Genomic DNA, 27,007 nt, shown 5'->3' with positions numbered 1-27,007 from the left:
ATAATCAGCTGCTCTTTTAAGCTAGTTTGTTGTCTGTTCGCGTTTAATTCAATTAACTCAATATAATTAACAATGTATGCCATAGTGTACAACATAAATTATGTATATATCAATAAGAAAAATAGAAACATACGTTAGTTTATAATTCGAAGAATTGCGTTCCAGTTTTTCTTCGAGCTAGCCATCATCTCACACTACTTCCGGTTCAGAGTTGAAGGCAGTTCTAGTCAAGAGTTTCTAGCTAGCCAGAAACTACTGTATTTATATACACTTATATATTTAACACTTATTTCTTAACTTACAGTATATCGTCTTTTGGGAGAATTATAATGTATGTATTTAACTAGCTATCTAGTTATTTTGACGGTGATTGCTTTTCAGCAACGGTAAGTTACACGACCACTCTCTGGCCGTAAAATAGTTCATTTTTTCAAATCGTTTTACGGTTGTTGTCAACGGTAACCTAGCAGCAGGAGCTTCACTCATGACGTTAGCTAGCTAGCTAACTAGCTACAAGATTGCAGGATAAAAGGATACGTAGCTAGCTAGGTAGCTTTCCGCCTCGTAGCCACATGAAAGGGGGGCAGGGGGTGACATTTTCTACAATGAAATGCGTTTATAAATAAATACTTAGCTGTTATACCGTTATTCATAATCTAGACATATGCTACCAAGCTAGCTAACGTCAACCCTGATAACAAGCTAAGGAGCTAGAGCAATTTGAATGTAGTAGAGCAATGCAGATAGAACTATTGTTCGTGTTGGCTAATTGCATGTTTGTAACATGAAGACTGTCTCTCCTGGTAGCTAACGTTAGCTGCAGCCTGAGTCCTGACAGACTCCCACGGTTGTCAAGATGCCTCCTAGTCTTGACTGGAGTAAAGTGATGGGAGCTGATCCAGACACACTGCCCGACACAGAAGTAGACCTGTTCTGCAAGATGCTCTCGGGGGTAACGTTAGGCTTAATTGCTTGTCTATTGTCTATGAACTGCTCTGCTGTCAAATAGTAGACTGCCTGGCATCAGCAAAATGCTTGAAAGCCCAACAGTAATCTTCATCATTTGTTGCCCCTTCCTCAATTTTACCAGCCCCCTGAAGTGCACCTGGCCTGTTCTGAACACATTTATAAACATTTTGTAGAAAGTGAGAAGGAACTATATGAATACCAGTAGTGTTGTATGCCTTTGAGGTCAAACAACCAGTGTAGTTCACTATATTATAAGATTACATTACAGTATTTTAGCTGACACTTTTATCCAAAGTGACTTGCAATACTTGCATTTGATGTAAGTCAGTGTACTACTACTGGCCAGAACTCACAAGTCCATCTTCTTTCTAAAACAAGTAACTATAAGAGCATAATCTAGTGCTGAAGGCAAAGTGAAGAATAGCAAATTAAAAGTACAATAGGTATATCCATTTATTGACACTATAATTCTGTTTTCTGCAGGTTGAAGAGTGGGAGCTGAAGGGTAGCAACCTGGAAAAACTGGTTCAACTCTTTAGAGTCTCTCAGACTGTATTGAAGGTACTCAAATACCCCCAGTTCCCCAACTAAATGAATCCAGAGCGATAATTTTTTTCTAAGATCACTTTAAAAAAGAATAATAGTTCTGCAGAGCTGTTTCATACACATCACTGTGGAAATACAATCATAAATACTTAAAACAATGGAAAAATAGTGTCATATACCATATTAATTGTTATTCCTTTATGTTACTGTAGAAGCACAAAAATAGAGTTGAACACACTATTAGCTCCAACCAATTGAATGATAAATCAACTTCAGCATGTACAGTAATCTACTGCCTTCTGCAGGTTGCCCAGTTTTGTATTGTTCGTCCATACCTCTAGAAACCATGTTGGGTGTGTATCAGCCTCGGCTTCTTTTGAACTATTGTATGAGTATATACACTCATAGACCAATGTCATTTTCTTTCTGCAGATGAAGAGTCAGGAAGTTACTGTAGCCTATGAACTCATTGATAATGCTGGCTCAGACCAAGCAAGAGTGGGTAAGTGTCAAAAGAAATGTTAGTGATTAAGAATTTTGGGGATATTTTAAATGTGAATATCTCCCAAAAGACATCACACCTCTACCTGTGTCTTACAGAAAATGAATTGAGGGCCAAGACATTAAAGTTGGAACAAGAGCTAGAGGTACAGTAAGCACAGTGTTAATATACAGTATACTATCATAAAGTTAATTCAAATGTTAACACCAGAGCCTAGAACATTTGTTTTAAAATAGCATTGTTCTTGTGTCTTCTAATTAATCACTATATCTTGTCCGCAAACTTGATAGTGATTGTGATTGAACTGGGCTATAGGTCATTACAAGGCTTACTGCTCGTGTTCCGGCAACAGTGTGTCTAGCCAATAGTAAAGTCAGAAGCTACAAAGAAGATTGCAAGCTGTGACCACAGAAAGATGGTACTTAAGAAGATTAGAGAGCTAGCTAATCCCTTTCTATTGCTCAGTACAGTTTGTTGCGGTAGCAGCTCTCCATTTCCTGAATATTATTTTAATCCAGAATTTGCCTTGGGGTCTCATTTGCACTTCCACAGAGGCTTTTAACAGGTAACATTGGGCTGAGAACCTGGTAATTAGTGTGTATGCATGAGTAAGTGGTGTAAACGGATGGAGGCTGAAGGAGTCTGAGAGTTTCTTGTGGTGGGGGGGGGCGGGGTTGGTTTGTTTCCTGTCCAGATGGCCCAGCGCTCATCTGCGGGGCGAGACACCCGCTTCCTGCGGGACGAGATGCGCCAACTGGAGACTCTGTTGGAGCGGAGGGACAAGGAGTACAAGCATTTGGAGAAGGAGATGAGCAAGGAGAAGAAAACCAACGAGGAAGTATGACCTCATTTCACATCATTCTATAAAATTCCAGGGTCATGTGTGAATACCCTTACTACATCCAAAGTATGTAGTATATAGTATGTTTGATTAAAATTGTGATAGTATGGAGAAATGTATGCCTCTATGGCTTTCCTGCAAATGCACCATCAGAGTAAGGTAAAAATCTGAATTTGTTTATTGCCATGTAGTTTTTTACATACTAGGAATTTGCTTCAGGCATGGTGCATATTCTTAGTAGGCTATGTTAAAAACCGCATGGCAATAAACAAATCCTGATTAAAAAGAAGCTTTGCCACCGATTTAGATTGGCTGTCACGGGCGAACGCTTTCGAAAATCAAAAATCTGTGCCAACTTTTGTAAAGCCTGGTCTGCAGATCAACTGTGCAGATTTTAGTGAAGATGGGAAAAAAAGTGTGGCCTTGGGTGAAATTACCTAATTGAACTCGGCTTGATCCAAGGAATCCAACTGCACCTGAATTTTGAACATCGGACATACGGTTCAGGATGAACGTACCTCCAAATGTGACACGTTGGTGGTGCTAGAGTGTTCGAGATGTCGACAAGACTTGAGCCTGTCCCCAATGAGTCTGCCTAATGTGGTTTTGATATGTCAAAACATTGCTGAGATACGACACCATTTCCTGTTTGGCGACTTCATCGCCGATTTCGATTGGCTGTAGTACAGGTCAAAAGTTGCATGTATAAACGCAACTCCAGCTCAGATATATTGGTGGCGCTATAGTGTTTGAGATGATGACATGAGACTTGATGACGAGTCATGGGACTGTCATGAATGAGTGTACCAAAATGCACAACTTTTTACCATACGGTTCTATGGGCTGCCATAGACCCCAGTAGCAGAAGAAGAAGAAGAAGTTGCTGAATTATAATAATAAGAAAAGGTACTGTACAAACACAATGGGTGCCTCGCAGCTTCGCTCTGCAACCAGCTCTTTCTGAGGGATCTTAAGCCGCTCACAGGCCAGTGCGGAGATATAATCCCGCCACCTGGTCCCGGGTCTACCCCGCGTCCTCCTCCCAGCTGGACATGCCTGGGAGGCACCCAGGAGGCATCCTCACTAGATACCCGAACCACCTCAGCTGGCTCTTTTCGACGCAAAGGAGCAACGGCTCTACTCCGAGTCTCTCACGGATGACTGAACTTCTCACCTGGTCTCTAAGTGAGATACCAGCCACCCTCCTGAGAAAACTAATCTCAGCCGCTTGTATCCTTGATCTCGTTCTTTCGGTCATGTCGTCCTTCATGAACATAGGTGAGAGTAGGAACGAAGATAGACCGGTAGATTGAGAGCTTTGCCTTTTTGTCTCAGCTGTCTTTTCGTCACAACAGTGCTGTAAAGCGCTTGCAGAACCGCTCCTGCTGCTCCGATTCTCCAGTCAAACTCCCGCTCCATAGTCCCCTCACTCATGACTCATGAACATGACCCCCAGATACTTGAACTCCTTCATGTGGGGTAAGGACTCATTCCCTACTTGGAGTGGACAACCGGTTTCCTGCTGAGAACTAATCATAAGCCTTCTCTAAATGTGTTTTCATGGAATAGAACATATTAAACAGTATGTAGTATGTTAGCATGCAGTATATACTATGTAGTATGGGTATTCGGACACAGACCCAGTGTCTGATTGAGTTTGTAATGTGCCCTCTATAACTGTCAAAAAGACAACATGCCTCTTTTAATTTGTCACCATGAGTAGAGACTTCTGTATTCCCATATGGCTCTATTCCCCAGAGGTTTCACCGTGCTGTCGCACTGTGTTCCCTCTCATCTAATGTCCCCATGCTTTCCTGCAGCTTGTTGTTCGGGTAGAGGATGCGGAGAATGAGAGCAGGAAGCTCAAGCGCGAGGTTAGTGACAGCTGACCTATCCGTCACTCTTTTCAGATTCTCTTTCTATCTTTACTGCTAACTTTGCCATTTTCATTTTGTTCAGTGGTGTCCCATCACGCATGTCCTTTTGTCCACTTATTTCCTCTTGCTTGTGTTCATTTTCCTTCTTCCTCTTCATCCAATGTAGATAAAACTGCTCAGAAAGAAGGTAAGGAGAAGTTAAGTGTAGTGAGGTAGTAGTGTACTGAGGTAAAAAGTGAATATAAGTACGTAGTAAAACTTTTCCTACTGTACATATAACTAGAAATGGTGCTTAGAGAGCACAAACCTCTGCCCCTGAATGCATTTTGTGGCTCTGTGCATACCAAAATTAAATGGGTTCATGCTACACCCATCCACATTTCATCTAGTCTCTCTCCAGACTCAAATATTACATTGAATCACTGTGCTCCGCATACTACATAATAGTCTTAGGGCGTATCGACGGTTCAAAATTGAAAGAGTGACAGGTTGTAGAAGCAAATGAGAGATGCTAGCCCAGGTTAGCTGGGCGGGGCATATCTATGGGTGGGAGCGAAAGTCGTTACTGATTGGTTTCACAGGGATTCCTGCGAAACCAAAGAATTGCCAGGATTTGAGCACCACATTTTTGCATGAACTGTTCCAGACCCATAGAGAGATCTGCAGTATGCAGTAACATAGTTAGCGTAGCTTACGTAGTGTATCAGCGAAAGAACTCTCATGGGTCTGGCGTTGAGACTACATTTCATCTGGTAGTTTTTGTTTAATGCTAGTCCAAAAAAAATGAATGGAGGTGAATAGCCGTCCGGGCCGTGTTTGGGCGGCTCGTGGACCTGCCCTGTGATTCACTGGGAAAAATGAGTGGCTGTATTTGGCCAACTCTGTGGCACCCCCCTCGGGTCACAACTGGCCGGGGCGGTGCCGTGCAATCCAGGCTCTCCCCCCGAATACCCCAGTCCAAACCCCATGTTTCTAGCACCCTCACACAGGTAGCTGGCTTCGTTCTAAGTTTTCTTTTCATTCGTGGATCTGGCCCGGGATTCGGATGTTCTCTCAAATTTAATGGGTTCTCAGTTGGCCCATGATACACCCCTCCACTGAGTTTCATGAAAATCGATCAGGTGGTTTTTGCATAATCCTGGTTCAAAAAATTAATGGAGGATGGCCGTCCGTATTTGGGTGGCTTGTGGACCCGACCCGTGCTGCAGATCTTGTCCAAGATTTCATGCGTTCGAAGTTGGACCATGCTACATGCTTCCACCGAGTTTCGTGAAAATTGGTCCAGTAGTTTTTGCATAATCCTGATAACAGACAAACGCACACACATGCCACTAAAAACATATCTCGCTTTGCTCTGTCGCTGGGGTAGAGCTAATGAGAAAGCGAGTCTGGAATGTATTGTGTAGAAAAAGGCTTCTTGGGGTCATAGATAAGATTCACCATCATGTTTTTAACGAGCCAATAAATGTTTTATAAAGATCTCATATAGCACATCTTTATAGAGTGTGTCTGTGGGCTAGCTAGATAGACAGTGTGTTTTGGTTAGTTTCTATGGGGGGGAGGACACTGCGTCCAACAACTAGCTATGTCTTTCCCCTGGTGTGTCAGAATGAGCAGCTGCAGCAGGATGCAGACTTCTACCGGAGGGAGCTGGACCAGAAGGAGCCGGTCCAGTCCAGAGAGGAGGGCAGTGAGACTCAGAGGAGGCTCAACTCAGCTAACCGGCAGCTTTACCAGTGCATGGAGGACGTTCAGGTACCAGAATTCTCTCTTGAAAAATACGAGCTGAACTCGTACTGCCATAGCAATGCTTTATATAGATGAAGCTTGCCTTTCAAGTTGAAATTTGACCCGTAGCGTGCAGAGGACGAAATCATGCACCTCAAGACACAGAACGAACAGATGCAGAACAGCCTGGAGGAGTCGGTGAAGGAGATGGAGAAGATGACAGATGAGTACAACAAGATGAAGATTGTGGTGCAGCAAACAGACTCCATCATGGACCAGCTGAGGAGGGAGAGGGACCACGCCAAGCTGCAGGTAAAGGCTTCTCTAGATTGTATATTAATCATAGTCAATTGATTCTTCGAACCCATGCAGTTAATGAAGTAGCATTTCGAGAGCTCCAGAGTGTGACTATATTGGTCGCATTTGCAACCATTTCTCTGTGCAGTGAGACTGATTTATTTTTAAATGGTCAGTGCAGGTAGAGTCAGGGGTCTGCAACCTGTGGCTTCAGAGCCACATGCGGCTCTTTAGGCCCTTTTCAGTGGCTCCCTGGCTTTGACAAAAAATTATATGGAAATGAATAACGGTTATTTTTTAACATTTTAATTTTCATTTATCAATCACTCCAGCACAAATTGGTGCATAAAAATTCACCATACTGCAGAGTGTTTGATGCTAAACACTTTCCTGGGGGAGGACCCCCAGACCTCCCCTCTCTCTCTAACGTGTCCCCCCTGGGTGCGTCCCACCAGTCCTGAAAATAAATAGAGGAAACACTGCCTTCATCATGAGGCTCAAATGTTTTGCTTCAAATTTTGTATTTATTTTTTGCCCAATAATGACTCTTCTGATAGCAAATGTTGCTGACCCCTGGTCTAGCTGGTCACATACAATTTTCTTTTCTTTTTTTTCTCCTCTTAAAGGTATAATATGTTATATGTGGATTAAAATAAACATTTTTTCAAAAATAATACATCCATAGGGCTTTGCGAAGGCTGCAGAGTAAAAGTATTGTTTTTCCGTAAAAAATTATATATTTTGTCTGAAATTAGTACATTATGACATTTTGACGGCCCGACAATGACACTCTGTTGATATCATACCAGCCAATAGTATTACAGCGTTGGTACTGCGCGCTGGGTTGCCAGGTACTATTCTAGTTTCACCACTGTGCGATTAGCAGTAGCCAGCAAACGTTATACTTCCATGAATTAGCAGCATTATAGATGTTGGTTAGCATCAAGTGTGTGTGCGACTATAAAACGGCAGCTTTTCCGTCCACGTCCGCTCACTCTTTTCAGCTAAACGTTTGGTAAAATGAGTTTTGTCATCCTGCTTCTCCGCCTGAGCCCCGGTGAACCGTGCAATACGAATCTCAAAAGCTCAGGGACTGAAGAAGGAGCAAAAGTCCTAAAAATATCGGGCCAGCCTTTGCTCGTTGGACAGAGTTTATGGAGTTTCATGGGATAAAGTCGCATGGTGACATGACTACTTTTCTACTAGACCGGTAAGCTAACTAACTAGCTATCATAATAATGGTTTTCATTATTTTGCAAAGTGAGAGTGCTGTCTTACCAATTATATCCCCGATGTGCCTGGTCCAACTGTGTGCCCTTCTCCAGATACAGCGTTCACTGAACGAGTAGGCTAATATCATCCAATGTATTTTACTGATGCTACTAAATATCACAGATGGAGTCCGGTCTTTAGATTTTCATTTGTGCATGCCACGTTGACAATTTTGTATTTTATAGCCTATATTTTTGTAGGCTATTAGAAGACAAGGGATTGGGGTCACAGAGTGGTTTGGAGGATGTGTGTGTGTGTTTGTAAAGGGGGGCTAAGTACCTTGGTAAGCTGATTATCTTTACAACCAGGGTGAGATAAAAAGGACAGGCTTCAGTGGTCTATGTCCTGGGGAACATTACGGCATACACCTGGAAGTCTAGATGAGTGGGCAGGAAAGGGGGAGCGCAGGAAAGGGGGAGTTGCACTCATCTGCCTTAAATTGTGGGGCACAGATTGCACTGGGCGCTCTCAACTGACCAGCCTTGCTGCAGGTTGCTTGACAAGAAGCCACACTCGAGTGTTTGTAACAATCCTTGGAAGAATAAACTTTGGTAACTCTGTTTTGCTTCTTAACCCATATTGAACGAGAAATTCTACAACACTATATTTATGCACCAAGGCAAATTTTTCGTAGGAGGAGGCCTACTTGGCTAAATAAAAATCTGATTTTGATTGCCCACACTGAATTAGACCTACAGTTCTCTGACTTGCCAACGCACCTGACACAACTCCGCCTTAACCATTATATCGATATCACTATCGAAAAGTTGGCGAGTCGAGGGCGCGGATGACCGGAATTCATGCTAAGAAGTGACATCTGCGCACAATCCTGTAGTTGCATGTCCTTATATGGGGCTGTCAGGGAGTTTACCTAATGTATCCTAATTTGGGTGTACGGCCACATGCATTCAATTTGTGAAGCCATGGGATTCATCATTATGAGAAGGCAGGTGCGAATTCATCCAGCGGTTTACAAACACACCGTGAATCAGATTTTTGGAAGATATTGGTGAATGAAGTCCAATGCCGGCTATAAATGCTGAGATGCATTCTATCTCACACAACTAACCCTAAAAAAACTGTGATAGATTAAAACTAAGTTTTTAATTAAAACTTCCAGTTGCTCTGGACAGAGAAATGGTCGCTAATGCGACCAATGTATATCACTCTGGAGCCCTGTGTTGTGTGCATTACTTTGTTATCCTGCTATAACTATTTTTACTACAACCTTTTTATGACTACCATGCATTTATTTTGCCCTTTGCTTGTGTCGTTGGCTACCTATGTCAGCCACCAACAAAAGTTAGTGATGTGCACAAGATCCGGACAGAATGCAACAGAATTTCTTGCAACCGTCAGCTAAGTTTAGGCTACATGCAACTGAAAATTCTCTCACCATAGGCCAGTAGTGGTACAAACAAAACAAATAAAAAAGTCATACTGCAGTTGAACATTCCCAATGAACCGTCATAGAACTATTAACAATACAAGTTAAATATTTTTCTAGATCTCTGTACAAAAAAGGATCGAATGCAGGTATTGTTTGACTGGAGATGTTTCAATACTACTTGGTACTAGGTTATTTCAGTCTCAGCCACTGGCCCAGGGGTACCTTAATGTCAAGCCCTGAACAGCAAACCAACCTATAGGTTATTATGGAATGTGCTCTGTTGTGGTCTAGCTGTGTGTGAGTCAAGTAATGTTTCTTCAAAATAATTGTTGCACCTTATGTGCTTAAAAGAAAAAAAAAGCTAATTTGGCTGCCTAAGTAGCCTACTGTATTCTGGCAACGGGCCTAAAATTTGGTGCCACCAAATCATGTGCTGGTGCCACTAGCTGCCACCAGTGGAATACAGTATATTATTCTGGAGCCATGAATCTAGGCTCCTTTTGTTGCATACTGGCACTGCTAAAGCAGATGTCTTAGACAGATGCCTTGATAAAATTACCATCTTATGAGTTGAACAGATATACATGTACACCTAAAGTTGTAATGGTATCACATATCATGACTATGTTTTGCATGCGTGTGTGTGTGTTCTGTCTTCAGGTCAGAGAGCTGACTGAGCAGATCCAGAGCAGAGCAGATGAGGATGACCCAGTCATGGCAGCGGTCAATGCCAAAGTGGAAGAGTGGAAGGTAGGTCCACTTTACTTAACACAACCCACATCAAAAATACTCTATTGTCTATGCATGCAGATAATGCTTACCTAACCTGTATATAAATAACAACAGAATACAGTATTGCTGCCCTCAAATGTGAGTTCTATTATCTGTATTGAGGCACTGTGATCTTCTGTCATCATTTACCATGGAAGGACTACAGCAGGCGATGTAACTGACTGGTCTGACTAGTGTCCCCATCAGTGACCCCTGCTCATGCTGTTTTCTCTGTGTGGCTTCAGAGAGTGCTGGCAGGGAAGGACGAGGAGATCGTTGAGTACCAGCAGATGATCCGTGAGCTGAGGGACAAGCTGCGCTCGGCCCAAATGGACACAGACAAAAGCAACATCATTGCTTTGCAGCAGGTCTGTCTGAAAGAATACGCTATATTCAGGGTCCTAAATTCTCTGTATTCACTAGCCAGTGGCTAAAGTAAAAAAAAAAATGGCTGGCTGATAAAAGTTAGTTTTGGACCCTGCTAGTACAGCTAAAGTTAATACTATTATATGCACACTACTATAATATTGTTTGAGGATCTCATATGAGACCAAGATGACATGCTAAATAGTAATAATAGCAATTTACAATAGTAAAAAAACAATGTACTATTTTTTAATTTAATTATTTCATATTTATCTTATGTACAGTAATTGACTTGAAGGTATCAGGTGTATTTCCAATTTACCCCAAAAGGTTGGTCTCAGATTTAACGTAGCAATGAAATGTGGTAGAGGTTTTGCAAAATGTGTCTACTTTTCCTTTTTCTGCCTGGTTACTTCCATAGCTCCTTCTGTTCTGTTTCTCTTCACTGTGTTTTATCACCCTGTCCTTTTGCATCTCCATCACTGGCTTGGGCCAGGTCATATATGAGCTATGCAGTGTAAGTCGGTCCCTGTTCCATACTTCTTTCATAATTATTAGTCATCTGTCTTCTTTGCTTATTTCAATGTCCCCCACCCGATGAAATCCAGTACGTTGGTTGATTGGTTGGCTGGTTCGTTCGTTAGTCCTTCACACATGTACTGTATCAGAGCCCACCTCCTGGGAATTATTTTTTCATTGCCAAGTACATTTTGCTTTGTACATAAAAAACGAGCAATGCAGTGTAAGTCGGTCCCTGTTCCATACTTCTTTCATAATGATCAGTCATCTGTCTTCTTTGCTTATTTCAATGTCCCCCACCCGATGAAATCCAGTACGTTGGTTGATTGGTTGGCTGGTTCGTTCGTTAGTCCTTCACACATGTACTGTACCAGAGCCCACCTCCTGGGAATTATTCTTTCATTGCCAAGTACATTTTGCTTTGTACATAAAAAACTATGTTTGGTGCCTCAATGAAAAGTATAGTCTATTCTACTCAGGGGCCCGTCTACTTTCTAAATCCAGTTCAGCTTGAGGTGTTTTTAGTAGCTCTTTTGGTGCTTGTTCTAAATGTTTGGATTATCATGGGTTAGTATCGAGAAGGACATAGATCAGATGGCTCTTAGACCCTGTTTAGACTTTTAAAATGCGTTTTTGACGATCAGATGCTCAGTTGACAGAGCTAAATACAAGTGTAAATGACCACCAAAACGCATTGTGAAATGTTTACACAAACCACTTGCCGAGGTGGTCTGGGACACATTTGACCACATATCATTAGTAGTCTAAACGCTAATGCGTCCTGATGTGTCCTCGACCAAGATGTAACAGGAAAAAACGTTATCAATGCGGGATCATTTTTCTCCCTTTTTGCCTTATCCTGCGCTCTTTTACAAGTCGCAATGACTTGACACTTTTAAAAAAAATCTGCTCTAAGTCAAACCTACTGATTATTGATTTGTATACATGAAACAGATTTGTGACGCACACAGGCAAGAGTGAGTGACTTACTATGGTTACTATATAAACACAAGTGGTCAGCTGGACACATTTGGTGATGCATGATAGACAGGTGTAAACGATGATGTTTCGCTCTCCACTTGTGATCTGATCGTCCAAAACATATTATAAAACCAAGTCCAAACAGGGTCTTATTTGATTGAGTAGTTGGATAGATCAGACATAGAGTATGGCTAGGTCATATATAGGGCTGTAGCAATTCCAAGTGTTGCTGTACAAATAATTCTCTCAAATAATAGCGATTAACAATATAATTGTCTTTTTTGGTAAATTTTTCGAACAAATTAAAGTGACTGTATTCTGGGGTGTAGCATGGGTCACCTAACAACCCATTCAATTCTAGAGTAGATCTGAATCACGGGGCGGGTCCACGAGCCGCCCACACACAGCCAAGCCGGCCATTCACCGCCATTCATTTTTTGGACTAAGATTGCACAAACTACCAGAGCGCTTTTCATGAGACTCGGTGGAGGTGTGTAGCATGGGCCAATTTAGAACCCATTCAATTTTGCCGCACACACAGCCACGAAATGCATTCTGGGGCGGAGGTCTGTGCTCTCTGAGCACCATTTCTAGTCCGGGCATGAGTATTCCTCTGAGTATTCCTGAATAGCACGGGCGAACGAGATGTTTCATTCATTAGCCGAGCATGTACTTTGAACAAAGCACTCTAGACAGAATGAGGGTCTCCCGGAACTAGAAGCAGGGCGAATTAAACACAATGGTCAAAAGCTACATGTACTGCTCACACACTGTATAACTCCGGGACTTAAATATAATGCACATAAAATTAAGAACACTTAAAACATTTAATATATTCATGAAGAAATAATCACATTTCCCCTCCTCCATTACCACAAAGGAACATGCTTCATGGGTGGGGGACAACATGTTTAATGTGCAGTTGGTTGTTTTATTTTTCCAAGCTTGTCTATTTATCATAGCCCCTCTGTGTAAGTGCTCTTCAGTTGGCTCAGGTTGATCTTCGAGTGTCATCCTGTCCGGAATTATGAAATGTTTATGAATATCTCAAGGCCGTGCAAGAGAGGGACAATCAAATCAAGATGCTAACAGAACAAGTGGAGCAGTATACGGGGGAGATGGAGAAGAATGCGTTGCTCATAGAAGAACTGAAGAAGCCCTTAAAGAAGGACAGAGGTGAGCGAAAGATGCAAAAAAACCTCTCCTCAGTCCCTTTCATACTTGGATGCTGCTAACAAAGAAATGGTGTGATGGTGATGGAGGGTAAGCCAGTGGTAATTAATTTACCAACAGCAACACCTGGGCGAATGTGTAAGGGATTCATGGCAGATAAGCTACAAAGAGGGTCAAACAATTGAGTATTATATGTGGCTTTAGCTGCATGTTTTTTGTACAGTATAATGTGGTGAAGGCCGTTAGCACAGTAGTATTAGCACGCTAGCACAATTTCCTTTTTTATTTCTCTTAACGCTGGCACATTAGCGACCACTGCATGTTTCTTCCCAGGCCCTTCCTCAGGCCTCCAACAGAGGAGAATGGAGGAGCTGAACTCCAGGCTCCGGGCTGTGGAAACGAGAGCTCAAGAATCCGAGCGTGTCGCTGCGTTAGCCGAGGCTGACGCAAGGGATAAAGACAAAGAGCTCAGTGAAGTACTCAGCCTCATGAGGATATACGAGTCTGTAAGTTTTCCCAGTCACACACACACACACTCAATAGCTTGGGATAATTATGGGCAGAAATATGTGTCACTAGAAACCAAATGTGAATTATTGATATTTGAATTGGTCAACTTGAATACGTGTATCAAAAAACTAAATTTGAATTATTGATATTTGAATTTGAATTACTCAACTTGAATAACTGCATTGAAAAACTGAATCTGAATAGCATAATTTGAAATTGAATTAATTAGTTTGAAACTGAATGTAATATAATGAGATTGAATGATGGAAAGATTATTCCATGAAAAATTATTCCATGTGTGACGACAAGTTGAGTTAATTAAATGGCTATGGAAGCCCATTTCTATGAAGCGTGGGGAAGTGAAAGGTGCTGATTGGCCGAAAAGGAGTTCTGTGAATCAGCCCTCGATTGCTCTTCCTCAAGGACCCGGATGTGTGAGACTGAAGTTTTGAATCTGAATAAAGTTTTGAATTTGAATACCTTGAAGCATACTTGAATTGTGAGAGCTGAATATGGTTTCAGAGCAAATTAATTCAATCTCATTATATTACAATAGTTTAAAACTAATGAATTCAATTTCTAATTATGCTATTCATATTCAGTTTTTCAATGCTGTTATTCAAGTTAAACAATACAAGTTCAAATTTCATGATTAAAATTCAGTTTTTAATGCAAGTATTCAAGTTGAGCAAATCAAATTAAAATATCAATAATTTAAATTTGGTTTCTAGTGACACATATTTCTGCCACATGTATAGATAATACATGTAAAGGGTCCCTTTTAAATCAAGGGTATTTTGAGCCAAGTCTAATCAAAACCCAACTCGACACTGTATATTTTAAGGGCACTGATGGTCTTGAGGCTGCAATTGCTGAGATCAAAGAATGTAAAAACCAGATACGACTGCGAGACCGTGAGACAGAGTCCATGACCAGAGAGATCAACCAGCTGGAGATGCGCATCAACAACCTTATAGATGAGAATGAGGATCTCAGGGAACGACTCGGTCAGTAAAAAAAATGCAATTTGTTTTGTAACCACTTTTATATTTAACGTCTTTTTTTTTATTTACCGTATTCATCCATCATCCTTAACTTAACAAGGTCTGGAGCCAAAAGATGAAGTGGATTTGACGGAATTCAGAAGAACCAAAGATCTTAAACAGCGGCAGTACAAAGCTGAAAACCAGGTCCTCACGAAAGAGGTATTCATTTAGTTTGAGCATTAGGTTTTCTCAGCTAACATTTAGGCCTCCTTTCCCCTCATGACCCCCATTTGCGCTCTTCCACAGATCGAACGTCTGGAAGAGGAGAGACTTGAACTGAAAAAACAAATACGACGCATGGTGAAGGACAGAGGTAACTGCTTTCCGCATTGTCTTTGCTACACACCACTTTCCAATTGATTGTGAGTAGAGTCCGCATTTTAGATAAGTAATTTCACTACTTAATATCAGTCCATCAACATTGTTGCCGTTACTAACATAAGGGACCGGACATTACGTCTGCTCTGACCACATTTCAGGACTACAAAATGATGACACACTTTTGCACTGTGCTGTTCTCCATTTTAGGGATCACAGTGACTAGCTCGTTACTAGAGGACGATACTGTTCCCGGCAGATCCATTCAAACAACAAACAAGCAAACCTCCATTTTCTCAGATGAGGAGATTAAACGTAAGGTAAGAGTCAACAACGAAATGTTTTTCTCAATTTGAATTCCACATACATAGATCCAACTGTAACCAATATGTTTTATCAGCTCGCTAAATAATATTGATCGATATAAATCCAAGATACAGTCATCCAAACTTCAATACTTTGCCGCACTTCTTGGCCAGAGCAACAACGACAGTGGCAGCGGTGGTGAAATAATATTACAACCCTCAACCACGAGGGGCAGTAGAGCACTGCTACAGTGTAGTAGGCTACTAGGCTTCTCTGACAATGTGGTTGCCGTTGCTTATAGCCTAACGTAGGCTACGTTTCTTATTTTGAATAGCAAACTGCTTTTTTGGATTAGCTACAGCAGAGACAGTAGCCTACATCAAATTGGTTATTTGAGGGGCTATCATTTTACCAACTGATTGGACATTCATTTTTTAGATTCAAACCCGGAACTGATTTGCTACAGTAACTCTGGATCTTGTCGAGGGTCGAAATCTCATAAGTCCCGGTAGCAGCTTCAATAATAATGTGTTGCCTTCGTCTTGCTTATAGACTATGTCAATATAGCCTACACATTATACAAGGAATATACTGGTTTAAAATCTAGGCAGTTACTGCCAGATGAATTGAGTTTGCTTGCTCAACGATGCCTCCTGGCGGATGTTGTGCAACACTGAATAAGGAGGTGGTCTGGAGTGGTCCGAACACTCCCCTAAAACTTGCCGCTGTCATTGTTGCTATCCCCACAAGGTGCGGTGAAGTATTGAAGTTCGGATGACTGTACTTAGTAGAATCAGCTAAGGTTACCTGCCCAACAGATGTATCAGGTTAGTGTCTTTACTGCATGCTATTCATTTGGTACCTTCTGTCACGCTTGGGCAGTATGAACATCTGCAGAAGGAGCTCAACAACAAGGAGAGAGAGGTGGAGGCCCAAAGAACTAAGTCTTCTCAGCTAAAAGTCAAATGTAAGTACTAGTACAGACTGGAGATATCTACAGCACAGGCTGGGGATATACTGTGATCACTTTATCAAAAGTGAAAGATAAACATTTTTGAATTGGTAGTAGGGCTGCACCTAACGAATTAATCTAATGATTATTTTTTTGATTAGTCGATTAATCTAACGACTCTTAACAATTATTTGAACAAAGGTTTTTATTGCTCAATTATTAGAACACTTAATTTACCCCAAATAAATATTTTAAAATGGTCTCATTAATATTTCAATATTTTATTCAATCATCTACTCTTAAAAACAACAAAATGTAACAAGAAACAAAGTAGCTGCACTGCAGGGCATTATAAAAGTTGCAAAATATTTCAAATTTGTAGCCAAACCATTCAGCTGGCAAAGGGTTGCTTTAAATTACTAGCCCATGTTTGTATAATTTTAGCACTGTGTGGGTAGGTTTACCAGATTGTAACATTTTCATTTACATTGAAACAAAACATATTTTAACCACCCAATTGATTCATCTCCCTCTTCAGCGTACTCTTTCTCTTTAGTCTTACATGCCACTTGAGTGTGCTCAGAGACTCCTTATGACAATGGCACACAGCAGCTCACAACAGTTGCTACAATCAATTGACACAGCTACAGTCAAATCAATGTTTAATCCCCACGCATAGTTTCTGTTGTTTTCTGATTGGATTTGATTTTTAAGGAAATAACATAACGATAGAATGTCATTAACTCTGACTGTGAGCATTCATACCAGCTGACAGAGAAAACTACTAGGCAGTAGAAAGCGGTGCAGTTCTCCACATGTAGCCTATGATGTGCTTTTGTTAAATCTTTAAACGATTGCTTGTGTTTCCTCCCTCACTTGCAAAGACTGTTTGCACTAAGCAAAGAGCAATACGGACCCGCTGTTGTGCAACACAGAATTAGAGCAGAGGAGAGACGAGAGATGTCTTCTGATAATTTCTTGTGTAAATGCTTTCTAGACGCATATCTTTATCTTATTGCTAGTTAGAAAAGGGGTTGAAAAGATAGAAGGTGCAAGATAACATTTTTATGGCACAATTAAATAGAAAATCAATTTCCAATACTGTTAGTTTTTGGGTGCAGCCATCTTACTTGTTTGCGACGCGTTGACGCACGTTTTGCAAGTCTACATATTTATGTAGTCGATGATGCCGACGCATTGCCCCATTCCTAATTAGTAGACACATGCCTTTCAGGAAAATTAAGTTCTTAGAGCTATTTGTCACACAACCACAAACACACACACACACACACATTGTTTTATCTCTTTTTCCCTACTTCTCCAAGTGGAAGACTTATCAAAGGACAATAAGCAGCTGGAGCAAGGAATGAAACAGATCCTCCAGGCCATCACGGATGCTCAACAGAGCGCCCCTGCCCAAATGAGTCTCACCATTCCCGGTCTGGAGAGGCTGGTTCATGTAAGTGTAGTCACTTTACTCTGTTAGAGCCGTTTACTGCATTGCCACTGTCAGTATCCAATCGGTTCCAGCTGCCCAATCGGTTAGCATCTGCGCATACGCGCCTGCTCTGTCATCTTGTATGGTAACACCACTTAGACAAACTTGATACCCGATCCGCGATCCACGAATACGACGTGGTGAACATAAATATGTAGCTAACATTAGCTAATTACCTAGCTCTTGGTGGTGTGAGCAAACTAGCTAATGTTAGCTACATATTTAGACAAGTTTATGGCAGCAAGTTAGTAGCTAGACGTTTAAGCAGACTAGCTAAAGCTAGCAACAAGTTCATAGGAGCTAGTGTATGGGTATCTATTAACACCCACCCTCAAATGGGTATCTATTAACGCCACAAAAAATTAGCTTGAGGTAGTCTGCTTAGCTAGCTCCTATGAATTTGTTACTTTCTGTTACAGTTACTGCATAGCTGTCTAGCTACTTGCTAGCTGCTATGAACTTGTCTAAATATGTAGCTAACGTTAGCTAGCTGAATAGCTGTTTGCCACGTCATATTCATGGATTTCGGAATGGATCGGGTATGGCATTTGTGGTTGTCAGTGCCCAATCAGTTCCATTATCAAGTTTGTCAAGTGGTGTTGCCGTACAAGATGACAGATCAGGCGCATGTGCAGATGCTATTGGAAACAATCGGGCAGCTGGAACCGATTGGGTACTGACAGCCACTATGGATTACATGTATCAAAGTAGGGATAAGAATCACATTTATCTGCATTTAAATACAACTACATGGAACCAGGAATTTAAGCCGATGTTTTGGGTTACATTTTTGATACATGGCACGATACACATGACAGTGCTGCAGTTATAATGCCATAATACATACACAGTAGTTGTTTGAGTAATGCTCAAGACTAAAGTTACCTCAAGGCAAGTTACGTTTTATGGTAAGATAAAGCTTTGAGCATTTCACCCAAAGGGTTTTAATAGTAAGAGAAACAGTCTTGACCACTAATCCTTAACTGCTCCTCTGTTCATGGTTCAGGCTATAGACATCAAGAACTCAGCGTTGGCAGGAAAGTTTGATCCCAGCCTACACCTGAAGGCCCAGGTAGATCAATTAATTGGCAAGAATGACGAGCTCAGGCAGGAAATGAGGTCGGCCCGGGAAGAGGCTGCCAGCAGCTTGTGTAAGCTTGCCAAAGCCAACGAAAAGGTTAATAATACATTTTTACAGTATTTGTATCCAGCTGGCTAGAAATACTAGAGAATTATTATTTATCTGTGAGTTAAGTGTGATTATCATATAGAGTGATTATTGTGATTGAGGCTCAAACAATAAGTCTCAAAGTTCCCATGTTAAACATAATGAAATATTCAGTAGTTTTGCATTAAAGGGCAATGCTCGTTTTTGACAACCTGGACCTTATTTACGACATATTATAAGAAGTTTGACTCACCGAGATCACTTTTGTGTAGTTCGGAGGCCTGTAGAAGAAATGTAAAATCCAGCGCGAGCCAGTATATCCATGTAATGACGGTGATCGGGGCACCGAGAATGCAGTTTCTCAAAATCTATTTTCGGCCGCTAAACGGTTGTCGATTGGATGAATCGACAGTTGAGATTCCTCAACGCGAGGCATTGTTGTGGTTTTCAAATACGGGGTCTTTAGCCTCTGTAATATGATCTTTACACGCCTTTCCCCACTTGCTCCAGCACGCATGCGCACAGGCCAGCGCGCAGACTGGCTATTCTCCGGCTCACATTCTCTGCGCTACGATCGTTGTTGGTGCCGAGAATATTGTCGTCGTCATTCGTCAGCAACAATCCGATCGTAGCGCAGAGAATCATATTACAGAGGCTAAAGACCCCGTATTTGAAAACCACAACAATGCCTCGCGTTGAGGAATCTCAACTGTCGATTCATCCAATCTGATTGATGAAAACAACCGTTTAGCGGCCGAAAATAGATTTTGAGAAACTGCATTCTCGGTGCCCCGATCACCGTCATTACATGGATATACTGGCTCGCGCTGGATTTTAAATTTCTTCTACAGGCCTCCGAACTACACAAAAGTGATCTCGGTGAGTCAAACTTCTTATAATATGTTGTAAATAAGGTCCAGGTTGTCAAAAACGAGCATTGCCCTTTAAGTACATCTTTTCCCCATTTCATCATCTTTTGATGTGCAGGCATAGTACTGGTAAATTCCACGGCACTTTAACAGGAGCCAATAAAAGTCTAGGTGATATGTGAAAAAAATTCATATCAAAGTATGAAACTTGGTACACTTCTACAGTTTGGGGCCCTGAAGATTTGCAGATGTGGAGCCATCGTAAAAATGTCTTGGCGGTCATTTTACTGCCATAACCTAATATTTTATTGGCAGCCTTTTGCATCATATCTCCTGAACCAAACATGATAACACAACATAGCTTGTTTAGTTTTTGCAATGGCTCCACATCTGAAAACGTTCAGGGCCCTTAACTGTACAATTGTACCAAGCTTCATGCTTTTATGTCATAGTGAACGATTCACCTCAAACTTGGCACATATCACCTAAAACCTATTAAATATAATCAAGCCAATTTAGTCACCTTCGTCTGTCAGGAGGGAGTTTATGGGTGTGTGCAACTGAGAATAAAGGCATCCATTTTTTAGGTAAAGCGCGTCAAATTTTAATCATCTGCCTCATCTGATGTGTATTGACTTTAATGTCAGTTCAGGGTCTCTTTGATAAATTATTGTCATATTTGTATGTACAGCTACAGTGATCTTATTAACATGTCTTCTATGTTAGTTGGCCTGTTTGGAAAGTGAGATGGAGACACTGAGGAAGTCCAGAGGGAGTGGGGTGGTCTTCAGGACCCTGAATCTCCCTGAAGACTTGGCGCCCTCCAGCATAGAGGCCATCAGCTCTCTTAACGAGTACACCGTCCGACTGCTGCAGGTCAGGTTCACAACTCACGCATTCTGGACAACAAAGAGTTAATTAATATTGTGCAATAGCTATACAGTGTTATACAGTAATGGTTTAATTCAGAAAAGTTTAATTTAGTTACCCTACTACTTTAAATCTTTTATCTATTTTATGTTTGCGAGACATAGGCAACTAAATCTTCATTATGTAGTAATACATTTGTTATAAATAAAACCCCTCTAGGAGATCAAAGGCAAGGAGGAATCAAGCAAGCAGCTTGTGGCAGCCTTGGAGGAGTACAAGGGGAAGTTTGCTGTGATACGCCACCAGCAGGGACTCCTATACAAAGAATACCACAGGTAGGGCAACTACAGATGTTATATTAAAATTTTCACTCACAAAAATATATGTGTGTGTCGTGTGCTACAGTGTCTCTGCTCACTCACGTGTGTGTTGTGTGTCCCACTATGTGGCTCGAATAAAGACCCCCCCATGGCTCCAGAATGAAAAAGAATTAACTGGTGTGATTTGTGCCTTCCTTCTAGTCTTAACTCATGCTGCAGCATTTTGTATCATTTAGAGTTGACTAATAGCTTTCTTTGGTAGACCAGATAGGAGAGTGGTAAAGTAATCCACCTTGCTATGCCTTGATTTAGTGAGAAGGAGGCCTGGCGAGAGGAGAGGGACTACTTTATAGAAATTAAAAACAAGATGGAGGAGCAGAAGGAGGTGGACACAACCAAAATCAAAGAATTGAATGTGAGTAACCGTGATTGTGAACATCTTTCATATTTATAAAATAAATAAATGATAATAATCCGTTGAAATGGCTTCCGTATATCAAATAAACAGGTACTGTATATCAAAAGGATCAGGCCTAATTTGTGTTTAAAATAAACACTGTTTTTGTCAAACTTAAGTCTTTCATACTTTATTTGGACCTTACCTCAATTCGACCTCTGTTTTTTGATGTTTGTTGATGCATTAAATAATTCACTGGTTAGGTCCATCGACCATCGTTAAATATATTTCCTCTTCTTCTGCCCAGCATTGTCTGGACGTCCTACAGCAGGACCCCGAGGAGCTGCGGAGACATATAGTGGAGATGTCCAGGAAGATGACAGTGCTGCGGGTGAACGAGAAGTCGCTGGCACGCCGTTACACCACCTTGCTGGAGCAGGAGCAGCACCTGCGCAAGGAGAATGGCAAGCTGAGGGACGACTTCACCCACATGCAGGCCCTGGTCACCGAGCGGATAGGATACCTGCAGAGATACAAGGTAAACAGACAGGGAGACTAAAGTGTAAAATCACACGTTACTCTTATCAAATCAATCAAATCAAAATGTATTTATAGAGCAAGTTTAAAATGACAGCAGTTGACCAAAGTGCTGTACAAAGGTGGAAACTAGGTAAAAACATCTCTCAACAAAACTGAGAAGCTCCGATCAGTCAGATAGGACTTGAACCAATTTAGGGCAGATCCTGTGATGCCCACAGACTGCTTGTTGAATCAGGATCGCATGGTCCACAGTATCAAAAGCGCCTGTCAGGTCTAAAAGCATCAGAATGGCAGGAATACCTGAATCAGCAGCTAAAATCAAATCATTAAAAACTCTCAGCAGGGCAGTTTCAGTGCTGTGTCTCGGTTTGAAGCCAGACTGGAACTTCTCATGGATGTTATGCTTAGCTAAGAACGACTGCAGCTGGGTATAGACTACTCGCTCCAGAACCTTAGATAGGAAAAGTAGCTGAGATATGGGCCTAAAGTTTGAGAGAGTGGAGGGGTCAAGATTTTCTTTTTGTTTAAAGGTTGCACCATGTTGGCTTATGACTGTTGTTGGAGAATACGAGACTACTGGGACAATCATCAAAATGATGGTTTTTGTGTGTCAGGTTCATGGAAGACAGACATAGGGTCTAAGGTCCCATATGGTGAACATAAACTTTAATGCCTGCTAGTTACAGTATGAGGTATTTTAGATGTGCCTCTAACATTCTGTCACCAATGTGTTCTGTATTATAGGAAATGGCTGCTTACAAAATGGCAGTGCTGCAGAAGGCCCTGGATGACTGCGTACCCTCATCAGAGCTGGAGAGGGCTAACAAGCAGTATACAGAGCTGACAGTCAAATACAGGGACATGCTGCAGAAGGACAACTGTCTGGTCCAGAGGACCACCAACCTGGAACACCTAGAGGTGGGACAACCATGCACATTGTTCCAGTATTTCTTTGTTATTTTGTACAGTAAAATACAAACCCTAACCATGTCCCCTCATCCCCCTCCTTGTAGACTGAGAATGTGTCCCTATACCAGCAAATTGCTGGTCTCAACAAACAGCTGGAGATTGACAAGGAGAAACTCCATACGTTAGAACAAGCTTGGGAGCGCATCAATACAGTCGGTACGATGGCAAATTCTGAACATTTTGCTCTCATTCTAGGCATACAGAGTTACGTGTGAGCATGGTAAGGTGATAACATCTGTGGAAAGGCTAGTTAACCCGCCCCCCCGTTCCCCACTCACGTGGAACTTGGCCTGATTGACAGGTGGCGAGAGCAGCGTGGACAAGGCGGCGAAGGCCATGGCCAACAGTGAGACAGTGGCGGCCTCCAGGAGGATCACCATGCTGGAGATGAAGGAGCTCAACGAGAGGCAGCGGGCCGAGCACGCCCACAGGATGTATGAGCACCTGAGAGGCTCCCTCAAACAGGTGGAGGAGCGCAACTTTGAGCTGGAGACCAAGTTCGCAGAGGTAGGGGAGAACTAACTAGTAAAAAAAAAAAACGAAACTATTAAGAAACGAAAACACTTCCTTTCTCTAGTGCCGTGACTGCCGGTGGCGCTGGTTCTTATTGTCTCGCACCCAATAAAATCGAAGGGAGGATATTCATTTTGACTCACTCCCTCCCTCTCTCCCTCCATCCCTCCCTGCGTTGAATGTTGACCTGCATTTCTCTGTTGGCATCACAAGACGCAGTAGTCCCATCACACCAAAATAAAGAAGGACACCAAAATCAACCCGCAGATCTCTACTGCACAAGTAGAGTAGTGGTGAAAGCAATGGACTCCCACGCGGGAGATCAGGGTTCAAGGCCCCGGTGGGGATGATTTTATGGGATTATACCCCAAACCTCCACATGTTCCTCCATTTCACTCCGACCTTTACCCCTTGCCTTATAGGTCAGATCCTGTCCCAACCCCAACCCTTATTCTAACCCCAACCCACACTAGGGACTAGAAGAAGGACACCAAAACCGTGATACGTGTCATATCATGAGGTCATTGCCAATACCCAGCCCTAATCCATATCCCCATGTTCCTCAGCTGACGAAGCAGAACCTGGAGGCCCAGAGAGTGGAGCGGGAGCTGAGAGACGAGCTGGCCAACAGCGTGAGCAAGGCCTTGAGCGATGCAGACCGCGCCAAGATCAGCCAGCTTGAGAAAGCAGAGGCGGAGCTCAGGATCGAGTCCTCTAAGTAGGTGTGATTCTCACAGGAAGTGGTGTTTCTGTTATATGAATGGCTTTCTGATTGATGTATGTGCTGATTTTTGATGTGTGTGTGTGTGTGCAGGTTGCGGGAGGTGTCTGATGTGGCCAAGATGCAGGTGTCAGCCCTGGAGGCTCGGCAGCAATCCAGAGAGAAGGAGGTGGAGGCTCTTAGGAGACAGGTCCTGGACTATCAGGCAAGAAAGCACTATGATATGTATAGTTGGGGGGGGGGGGCAATAGTTGAAATCAAGGGGGGGGGGTATTAATTTGGATTCCATGCTTTTAAGGTGCAATCTTTTAGGGCGTGTGACCTCCGGGGCGTTGTGATATCCAGATGTGGATGCCTTCCAAGTGTACTCGTTTTCACTTCCGAAGGAATGCAATTCAAGTTGCGTGTCCGAAGAAGATATTAATAATAATTATTCAAATGTAGCCTATATCCAATGTTGTTACTTGTATGTTCAGTTGTTAGAAGAACTTGTCTGTTTGCCTCTAATGAGGATTGCGCCCTAAAAGCATGACACAATTAATTTGACCCCTTGACGTTCGTGTGTGCGGTCATGTCAATGTCCTTTTATTTATATAGCACCTTTTCATACAAATCAATGTTGCACATAGTGCTTTACATAAAAGGAGGTCAAAAACATAAATCGTATAAACACAATGAGAACATTTAAAAGAAACAATAAAAGTACAAATTAAACATTCAAAGATGGTGTAGAATAAAACAAGGACATACCAAACAAAGTAGCCTATTCCAGAAGAAGTTCTTGCCGCATCGCATCGTAGGTTTATGGGTAGGCCTGTTTTTGGACAGTATCCACATAGACCGGAAACCACAACTGCAAAGCAAATAAGCCCCAGGCTATGTGTGCGTTACACATGCACTAGAGCCCACCACCTGGGGGCGCTCGTCACAATACATTTTTCCCATTGCCAAGTACATTTTGCTTTGTGCATATATAAAAAATCACACCCAGGTGGTGAAGTAGGCAGTGCAGGTTTAGGATCAATCTAATGTTGCGGTGCAATGGTATTGGTGACTCCTGATTGGTCTAAATTTCATGCTACGAACAGACACACCCATTGACACATAGAATAGAAGTGGCTGCACCACTTAAAAACTATGCTATTACTGTCTCTGTAATAGTATAGTCTATTCTACTCAGGAGCCGGTCTACTTTCTAAATCCACAGAGTTCAGAGCTTGAGCTGTTTAATAGCTCTTTTGGTGCTTGTTCTAAATGTTAGGATTCTCATAGTTGTCTGTTGTCTCCTACCCCCCCCCCAGTCACAGTCCGATGAGCGAGCCCTTATTGCCAAGCTCCACCAGCACATTGTGGCGCTGCAGCTCAGTGAATCCGCCGCCGTGGCAAAACTGGAGGCCACCAGCGGACGCCTGCAACAGCTGGAGGCCTACAAGCTCCGCGCCGAGCAGAAACTAGACGCCAGTGAGAGGGCCCTGTACCACGCTCGTCAGGAGGGCAGGAACCGAGCCCGGCATCTGCGTCAGACCGTCCAGTCGCTGCGCAGGCAGTTTGCTGGGGCCCTGCCCATATCCCAGCAGGAGAGGTTCTCCCAGACCATGATGGACCTGCAGGAGGACCGCAGGAAAGCCCAGGAGGAGAAAAGGAAGGCAGAGGACGAGAGGAGGAAGGCGGAGGGGAACGCGCAGGAGTTGGTGCTGAGGCTGAAAGGGCTGGAGGAGCTCATAGCTACTTTGAAGGATGTGAAGGGAGCTCAAAAGGTGGGTTTTCTTCATTTACTTTCTCACAAACAACTGCTTATTTTGTGTGACAAAAGTGAAAATGTTTGGGGGCAAAAGAACTTGCAGTATGTTGAGTTTGAAATGTGCCCATGTCTTTTTCTCCACTTTACATGTCTTCATTCTGGATGTGAATAGGTGAGTGAATGGCACAGGAAGATGGAAGAGGCACGCCTGCAGGAGCTGAGAAGGAGCAGAGAGCTGGGAGTCCTGAGGGAGGAGGTCAGGTACCTGAAGACACTGGGAGCCAAGCAGGAATGCACCATCCGCACCCTGGAGGAGGACATTGTACAGCAGAACACTGTAAGGGAGAGAGAGAGAGAGAGAGAGAGAGAGATAGGACATACCCATACACACACATCCACGCATGCATGCGCACACACATGCACAAACACGCACGCATGCAAACACAAATGCAAAGGAAGAACCAACACTTATTTCCCACTTCAACCGTTTCATCACTCACCTGTTCATAAGCAGTGTTTGCACATATTGCATATTATTTTATTAATACACACACATACACACAAACACACACTCTTACCTCCTCTGCCCCCTCAGCTCCAGGAGGAGCGTCAGCTGTCCTGGGACCAGCGAGAGGTGGAGTTGGAGCGCCAGCTTGACCTCTATGAGAAACAACAAAACCAAATCCTGGGCACAGCCCAAAAGGTACCACCTCGGCAGCAGACTTGCACTGCCTGGCTTCCACTAAGCTCCAGTAGTGCATAAATGAATGATTTGGGTTAAATTGGTAGTGGCACCTAGTGGTCCTCTAGGATGCATGCTTATTAGGCCGCTATAGTTAATGTCAATGTCATTTTATTTCTATAGCACCATTCATACAAATCAATGTAAGAGACAATGAGACAAAACACAATGGGAACAGATTTAAAAGAAACATAAAAAAACATAACATAAAAAAAACATTAAGAATAATAATATAAAATAGAATGAAAAAATAAAAACAGAAAGTACAAATTAAGTAATACATCGCGATATTTGC

At 42.4% G+C, this 27,007-nt stretch overlaps 2 protein-coding genes across 2 annotated transcripts in view; one reads left to right on the top strand and one right to left on the bottom strand.

Moving 5' to 3' along the window:
- tmtc3 (transmembrane O-mannosyltransferase targeting cadherins 3) overlaps positions 1 to 188 on the bottom strand; it is a 43,884-nt gene extending 43,696 nt beyond the window's left edge. Inside the window, exon 1 of the mRNA XM_084451200.1 lies at positions 134 to 188. The gene's annotated coding sequence lies outside the window, so the exon portion shown is untranslated. The remainder of the gene's footprint in view (positions 1 to 133) is intronic.
- Positions 189 to 448: 260 nt separating this feature from the next.
- cep290 (centrosomal protein 290) overlaps positions 449 to 27,007 on the top strand; it is a 44,070-nt gene continuing 17,511 nt past the window's right edge. The window contains exons 1-32 of the mRNA XM_084451260.1: positions 449 to 549; positions 808 to 952; positions 1,453 to 1,530; positions 1,948 to 2,017; positions 2,116 to 2,162; positions 2,712 to 2,855; positions 4,679 to 4,732; positions 6,344 to 6,490; positions 6,593 to 6,775; positions 10,083 to 10,172; positions 10,439 to 10,561; positions 13,112 to 13,235; positions 13,566 to 13,738; positions 14,587 to 14,749; positions 14,847 to 14,947; positions 15,035 to 15,101; positions 15,317 to 15,426; positions 16,295 to 16,379; positions 17,690 to 17,823; positions 18,869 to 19,039; positions 20,626 to 20,775; positions 20,989 to 21,104; positions 21,402 to 21,504; positions 21,794 to 22,024; positions 22,771 to 22,944; positions 23,040 to 23,151; positions 23,297 to 23,502; positions 24,075 to 24,226; positions 24,323 to 24,434; positions 25,531 to 25,986; positions 26,143 to 26,307; positions 26,566 to 26,673. Coding sequence (XP_084307386.1) covers positions 857 to 952; positions 1,453 to 1,530; positions 1,948 to 2,017; positions 2,116 to 2,162; positions 2,712 to 2,855; positions 4,679 to 4,732; positions 6,344 to 6,490; positions 6,593 to 6,775; positions 10,083 to 10,172; positions 10,439 to 10,561; positions 13,112 to 13,235; positions 13,566 to 13,738; positions 14,587 to 14,749; positions 14,847 to 14,947; positions 15,035 to 15,101; positions 15,317 to 15,426; positions 16,295 to 16,379; positions 17,690 to 17,823; positions 18,869 to 19,039; positions 20,626 to 20,775; positions 20,989 to 21,104; positions 21,402 to 21,504; positions 21,794 to 22,024; positions 22,771 to 22,944; positions 23,040 to 23,151; positions 23,297 to 23,502; positions 24,075 to 24,226; positions 24,323 to 24,434; positions 25,531 to 25,986; positions 26,143 to 26,307; positions 26,566 to 26,673 — 4,245 coding nt within the window. The 5' untranslated portion in view covers positions 449 to 549; positions 808 to 856. The remainder of the gene's footprint in view (positions 550 to 807; positions 953 to 1,452; positions 1,531 to 1,947; positions 2,018 to 2,115; positions 2,163 to 2,711; positions 2,856 to 4,678; positions 4,733 to 6,343; positions 6,491 to 6,592; positions 6,776 to 10,082; positions 10,173 to 10,438; positions 10,562 to 13,111; positions 13,236 to 13,565; positions 13,739 to 14,586; positions 14,750 to 14,846; positions 14,948 to 15,034; positions 15,102 to 15,316; positions 15,427 to 16,294; positions 16,380 to 17,689; positions 17,824 to 18,868; positions 19,040 to 20,625; positions 20,776 to 20,988; positions 21,105 to 21,401; positions 21,505 to 21,793; positions 22,025 to 22,770; positions 22,945 to 23,039; positions 23,152 to 23,296; positions 23,503 to 24,074; positions 24,227 to 24,322; positions 24,435 to 25,530; positions 25,987 to 26,142; positions 26,308 to 26,565; positions 26,674 to 27,007) is intronic.

This window comes from Borostomias antarcticus (genome assembly GCF_949987555.1).
Source record: "Borostomias antarcticus genome assembly, chromosome: 16".
Classification (NCBI taxonomy): domain Eukaryota; kingdom Metazoa; phylum Chordata; class Actinopteri; order Stomiiformes; family Stomiidae; genus Borostomias; species Borostomias antarcticus.
This window is presented reverse-complemented; position numbering and strand designations above follow the sequence as displayed.